The sequence below is a fragment of the Ursus americanus genome, chromosome 7 (genome assembly GCF_024610735.1).
Source record: "Ursus americanus isolate L20-20 chromosome 7, mUrsAme1.1.p, whole genome shotgun sequence".
NCBI classification, from domain to species: domain Eukaryota; kingdom Metazoa; phylum Chordata; class Mammalia; order Carnivora; family Ursidae; genus Ursus; species Ursus americanus.
The window spans coordinates 63,827,679-63,834,774 of NC_142133.1; the positions used below are offsets into that span (position 1 = coordinate 63,827,679).

General features: G+C 43.9%; 1 protein-coding gene across 1 annotated transcript in view; it reads right to left on the reverse strand.

Moving 5' to 3' along the window:
- The window catches only part of WDR43 (WD repeat domain 43), a 46,186-nt gene extending 41,265 nt beyond the window's left edge, over positions 1-4,921 (reverse strand). Inside the window, exon 1 of the mRNA XM_045809153.2 lies at positions 4,660-4,921. Within this exon, the coding sequence (XP_045665109.1) occupies positions 4,660-4,884 (225 nt within the window). The 5' untranslated portion in view covers positions 4,885-4,921. The remainder of the gene's footprint in view (positions 1-4,659) is intronic.
- Between the last annotated feature and the right edge of the window lie 2,175 nt (positions 4,922-7,096).

Consider the following 7,096-nt stretch of genomic DNA (forward strand, 5'->3'; position numbering starts at 1 on the left):
TATAAGCAATGGCATTTTAGTAAAATCTATTTCAAATATTACCCTGTTACCAAATATTTCTGAAACCAAGAATTTAGTGCTGATGATTATATAGATTATGACAGACCTTTGTGAGCATTTTCTTTCTGAACCTGTTACTCCTGTGATCAAAAACTTCAATGACTCCCCAGAGAAGAATACATCAATACAAGCAACTCTCTGGCATTCAAAAGCATCTGCAATTTGCCTCCAGACCACCTTTTCCAACTTACTTCTAATTCCATCTTTACATTACACTCCCTAATCACTAACACTTTCCCATTTTGCTTCTGCTTTTCCCTCAACTTGGAGGGGTCTTCTCCTGCTCACCTCAATTTTCTTTTCGTTAAAAAACTATCCATGCTTCAAGGTCCACCCCAACTCTCACCTCTCCACAAAAACCTCTTCTTTTTATTTAAAGACTTTATCTATCTATCTATCCATCTATCTAGCTATCTGAGAGCGAGCGTGCACATGTGGGAGGGGGGTGCTGGCAGAGGGAGAAGCAGACTCCCTACTGAGCAGGGAGCCCAATGCAGGGCTCGATCCCAGGACCCTGGGATCTCCTGGGATCATGACCTGAGCTGAAGGCAGACACTCAACTGACTGAGCCACCCAGGTGCCTGCTCTTCTTCCCCTTGAGGCACACATCATGCTGCACTCTGCACTACAGACACGGTGTATCTAATTGTCCATTTTTTCCTTCATGTGTCTCAGTCATACTCAGTTTTCCTTCCTTTGAAGTACCTAGCACAAGGTCATGTGCACACTCATTATACATGTAAATACATAAAGTAATGAAAAGGGTAGGCTAAAACTTTACTTAATATCTGTAACTGAAAAACTGGGAGTTCCTAGAGGTACCAGGAGTGAGGACCTAAAAAATGTGATTTCTTAAAGAGTCTTTTTCAGTGTGAAAGTCTGACTAGGCTAAGCAATAAAGAGTTGCACCAGCCTGAAAAAGTTTATCAGCATTTGATCCAGAAGGCAATCAGAAGCCCAAGTGAGAATCTCAAGGGGCTGAGCACATGATTTACAAAAGCAAGACACAGGGCAGATGTGGTGAAGAGAGAGAGAAAAAAAAAGGGCATCCAAGTGATGAGAAGTCTGAATTTGATCAATTAAGCAATGACTTTTTAGACTGAGACCCCAGAGAAAGGAAAGTCTACATGGAGAGCTAGTACGCACACTCATAAAAGTGTATGTATACATAATTGAAACAAGCTCCACAAAAAACTTATCCTTTCCCATGCAAAATACACTCATTCTTTTAACTCTATCACAACCCATTAAATCTGTTACATAAACCACTAATGGATCAAAACCTACTTTTGAAAAATCCTGACCTCTAGACATGAAAATTATGCCAAAGTTTCAAGTTTCATTCTGCAATTAGTCTCCTATGCCTTCTCTTGGCCTACCTTACTGTCACTTCTCCGGCAAATGTTTGTTTCGTGGACAACAGTGAACAAAATGTGTGCATTTTACATGTAATTACCAAGTATATCAAAAACAATTAAATTCTAATAACCAGGAACTTCTATTCCTGCCAACAGGATCCAATCTGCTTGTTTTGAGGTTTAAATACTGGAGAGACCCTAAGATAGAGCATCATACATTCAGGAACACAACCAGACTGTACTACATCTCCAAGGGCTGGGAACAGGGATACTCAATTCAGGCTCTTCCTAGAAACATTCTTAATGCTACTGTGCTTGCCCTGTTCTACACATTTAGGACCCACTACTTCAACCCTTATTACCCAAGTAACCCAGCACCAACTCATTTTTCTCCACTCACAGGAGTAGTATCACCAAACTGTCCTTGGGTGGCAAACTGCCAATTACTGAACCAGATACAAGATACTCTTACAAAATGATTTACACTGAGGAATTTAGCAGTAAATGATAAAACGAGCCCACAGAGAATGCTCACTGACTCATTCAATAGTAACAACTAACATTTACTGAGCACTTACTACACCAGTCATATACACTGCCTCATTTAATTTCTGAGGACCCTGAAAGGTGGGTAGCATAATCTCTACTTCATGTTGGAGTAACAAAAATCTTAAGATGTTGGGAACACAGGCTTCAGAATAACATCCTTTCCAAGACTCATACTCTAATCCTCAAAGATGTAAAATAAAAAGGTTTAATAGCATGAGAGCATCTTAAAACTTCAGTGGCAAGGATCCTAACCCAGGGACCTGGGAGCAGAGACTGAAGCAGCTGCTATACATCACTCTTCATTTTCTAGCTTTAAAAAAAAAAAGTGACTTTTTAATTTCATCCCGTAATATATGTGCACATTTAAGAGAACCACTTCTCCCTCTAATCTTCAAGTAAAATTGATGCTCTAGGAGAACACATCCCCAATATGATGAGGACCAAATGTCCTCCTTACACTCCTCCCACCTCTCAATTCTGTGACTCAAGATCTAGGGTTACAGTGAAAGAACAGTGGACCAGGAGTCAGTGGACCTCAGCTCTAATGGTCAGGCTCTTTATTGGTTACTAAAGCTTTGGTGAAGTCACTTGGAACTTCCTTAGTTCTGATTCTCAGTTTTTAAAAATTTTATTTCAGAACATTTCACAGAGCTGTGTGGCTAAAATGAAAACATGCAGATAAAAGGATATTGAAACCTACATAAACTTTTTTTAAGTAGCCAAACTCTCATTTTTCAGTGAGGCCCTCCAAATTAGCAACTTGCTCAATGTGACAAAAGCAAGTCTGAGTTGAGTCCTGGATATGAAACCAAATCCAGATATTTTTCTACTATTTCAGAGTGGTATACATAATCTACAACTATGACTTTCAACAGGAAATTTAAGACTAGGCCAAAGTTTTATTCCTGAGGCATACAATGTGACTTAAGTCAACAGAAAAGCAAAGGGGGAAGGGGCAACAAATTTTTGCTAGCCTAATATTAACTATTAGCTGTAGATAATGGAGAACAAAGCTCTAAATACCTGAGTTCTAGTCCTGGTTCTATTTTTGGTTTTTATGCAAGTTGCCTAATTTTTCAGAGACTCAGTTTCTTCTTCACAAACTAGGCAAAAAAAAGTTAGTCTTTATCTTCCAGGACTAACCATACAAACCCAATTTATAAATAAACAACACCTGCAGCACTTACATACACTAATCTAAATGTTTCTGCATTACTAAACACGTCCACCTTCACAACCACTCTGAGGTGGGTACTATTACCCCTGTTTTACAAATGAGGAACTAGAAGTACAATCACCACTATGAAGCCAAACCTAGATAGAAATGTAAGCAGTAGAGCTTGGATCCATGCATCTAATCACTGCTCCATGTTTTTCCTCAGCATCAATATTATCTCTTTACAGGACTGTTAAATAGAAACACAGAAAACAACTTTAAAAAGGAAAAATATGCAGACTGCTGTAACTTTAACAATGACTATGATTTTTTTTTTAGAAGTCCAAGTTCGCCTTAAGAGCCCTGATTAAGGTTTCTTTTATTTATCAACTAAAGTCACTTCATCTAGAAACTAGGAAACTCTATCTTAAGATCTGAAAAATACCTAAACATACTCATCCAAAGCAGTAAGATGTATCCCTACTTTCAACCTAAAAATTTAGCAGAAAGTTCCCCCACGGTGGTCAGATGGAGTTAAAAATCTGTCTTAAATACTAGCTTTTGAAGTGTTACACATAGTGTCAGCTAAACACTCACGATACCTGATGCTTCCAAATCACATTAGACTTATTCGGTTTGACTACCCTATACCTGCAGTACCCACGTGCATGTGAGTTAGAGCAGACGTGGTCGAGTGACTCAGTGAATGACATCTTACCTGAAATAGGGCCCTACCAGAAAAGCCTTCCCTAACTCGGTAATGTCCCCTCTAAGAGAAATTTCACCTGTATTCACATTCATTACATTAAACCGGCTACTTCACTTTACCTCCACATACTAATGTAGACTTCAGACTTGGTTAAAAGGGGGTGTATAAAGGAGAACTGAGCAGATGTTAAAAAAAAAAAAAAAGGAATGAAGCATCAAATGACTGAGAATGGAAACGAGCCTGGGAAAGTCAAGAGTTTCAAGAGTGAGAGTACCACACACTGGACGTGGAAGAAAACACGTGGTGAGCCTGCACCCAAGGGTTCGGGGGGTGGGGGGGTTGTCCGGAAGCAAGAAAACAGACTTATTCATCCCAATCTCCTAAGGCAAAGCCGATGAGCTAGAGAAATCGGAAAAGAGTACTACAGCCCCAAGGAGGGGCTCTGTCAAAATCCAGGGCGTTGAGGAGCACATGTTGCTGCGCGAGGCTTGGCAGAAGGAAGCCGCCCTGGGGAACTGGGGGCCTACACGAACATGGCGGCCCCGGCGACAGCAGGGCGCGGGGCGCAGACCGCATGAAGCCAGTCGGTAGGGCTCCAGTCTACCACCCGTCGAATCGGGCCGCGCCCTCTTTCGCTACTCTGCGGGCAGGCCGCACGCGGGACTAGCGAAGTGGACCCAGTCCGCGCCGCCGCCGCCGCACGCCGTGCCTCCTCGCCCCGGGCCTCGGAGGGCCGCGCGAGATGCCGGGCCACGCGTCGTCGGGCTGGGGGTGCGCTGAGGCCGAGCCGGGCGGATGCCCGCCCCCCGCCGTCCCGCCTGCTTTACCTTGGCCTGCAGCCGCGCTGGCGCCCAGGCCAGGCAGGTGCAGGTACCGCTGAGGTGCGCGGAAGGCACGTACTCTTGGTGCAGCCTATTGTTGGCTGTCTCCCACACTCGCAACTGACCGTCGGCAGACGCCAAAGCGAAGTAGGCCTGGTTCAGCGGTGAGAAGGCGCAAGGAACCCCTGCCGGGGACAGGGGGTCGGCAACACCACCTCCACCCGCCGCCATTGCTGCCCTGGCTCCGCGGCAGCCACGTGTTCGCCTGTGCGCATGCGCATCGCCGTGGGGCGGGGCCTGGCGGGAGGAAGTGGGGAGGAGGGAGAGCAAAGAGCTGAGGGAGTGGCTCCTCGCGTCTCGAGCAAGCGTTGGGCGGGCCCAGCCTGTGGACGGTGGCCCGGAGGGCCCAATGCTAATTTGTACTGGTTGGGGGAGGGAACGTGTGGAGGGATGTGACTGCAGACTGGAGAGCAGGACCGTACCTTCAAAAAAAAAAAAAGGAGAAAAGGTTTGGGTTTTGTTTTGTTTTTAAGAACATGATTGAACGAAATGTTTAAAAGACACAATCACTTATAACTCCATGATTGTGGCAATTGTTTTCATTTTTTTTCTTATCCACTTCCAGGTTATAATCATGTATACACATAACAATTTATTCACTCATAGTAGTGTGAAAGTAACGGTGGGATCTCCCATACCCACCTTATTTCGTCAGGATTAATCCCATGTAACTACATCAAATGGACAATTTGTAACGACGCCATAATATTTCACCAAATCTATGCATGACGGATTAATAGTATTCAGACCACAGTTTATTGCCCAGCAGGAAAGACAAAAAATACCACCCTCAGGGATATGGGGCCAGTGAAGCTTTTACAGCCACGGTAACATTTGCGTTTTAGATTATTTGTAACAACAAACATCTACATTTTTAAAAGGCCTCCTGGACTCCACGGGGCAATAAGGAAAACTGACACACAATATAGGACAGTGCTGGGTCAGACTCAGACAAAAGCAGTAAAGGTGGGGAGAAGTGCCCAGATTCCAGATAGAATCTGAAGTTAGAGTCAACAGGGCTTGCTAAATGATTGCAAAGGGTGAGAAAAAGACAAGTGAAGGATGACTCCAAGGCCTGAGCAAACTAGTGAATGGTGATTCCATCAGCTAGATTGGGGAAATGGGTTTGGTTGGAGTGGAAATCAAGAATCAAGAATTCTGTTTTGGACAGTTAAGTATGATATGATAGAGTTGTTCACTAGGAGTTGGCTACAGGAGAAGGTCACAGAGATATAAGTTTGGATGCACACTAGCATACAGATGCTATTTGAAACTGTGGGACTAGTCAGATCATGGATGTATGGATAGAAAAGAAAACTTTGCCCAAACTATGCAATCTTTAGAGGTCAGGAGGAGGAGGAAGATCCAGCAAGGAAGATTAAGAATGGGTAGGATGAAAGCCCAGGAGAATGAGATGTCAATCCATTTAGTCCTCACAACAGCCCTAGGATGTAGAAACTATGAATATCTCCATTTTTCAGATTGAAAAACTGAGGTATAGAGCTGAGCAGTGGAGGAGGAGCTGGATTTCTAACCTAAGTCATCCCTGGGTATGAACAACTTGACCCAATGAGTCTCTATAGAGTTCACGTAGTTGGCCCTTCAATAACCAAAACATCATTCCTTGACCTCCTCCCTTTCAATAATCTTGGCCTCTACCCTACACCAGCCACTTATTCCCATGGTCATGTCTCAGATTTTATCATTACAATAGCTGCACCCCCTTCATAACCTCAATTTTTGCACACCACTCTCTAACCACTGACTTCTGTCTTTCCAGCTTGCTCCCTCCAACTTCCAGGCTCCAGCCAATCCTTCTATCCCACTGGCCTGTCAAACCATTGATCCTACAGTCTTTTCACGCACCCCTACCCCTCCTCCTTGATGGCTGCTCTTCCCTCTTAATTTATCTTAACCTCTGTCATTACAACCCTCAAACCCCTTGCCTCTTTCCCACATCATCGTCCTTCCATGGTAAAACTGCAAGCCGGTAAAATCGAACTCTCCACCCAAAAGCAGCTGAAAGTAACAAGAGAAAAGTCACAGCTACCTATTATGACTCTCACCCACTTTAAATTCATGGTCACAAACTTCACATGGGAAGTCAATGCTGCCAAATTATCCGTTGTTCCCTGGTCCATTCATACTTCCATTCTTCTCCTAGATACCGATTCATATCTTTCTTCTCCTACCACTTCAAACCTGCCCTTACCTCCCTGCTCTCAGTAAATGACTTCGCTTCCTATTTCTTGAGAAAACAGAAGCAATCACAAGAGAATTTCCACAAGCTTCCAGTACCACGAACTCTAACCGACCTGTGCTCCATCACTCCGGGCACTACGGATGAATTGTCCATGCTCCTAGAAAAGGCCACCCCTCCACT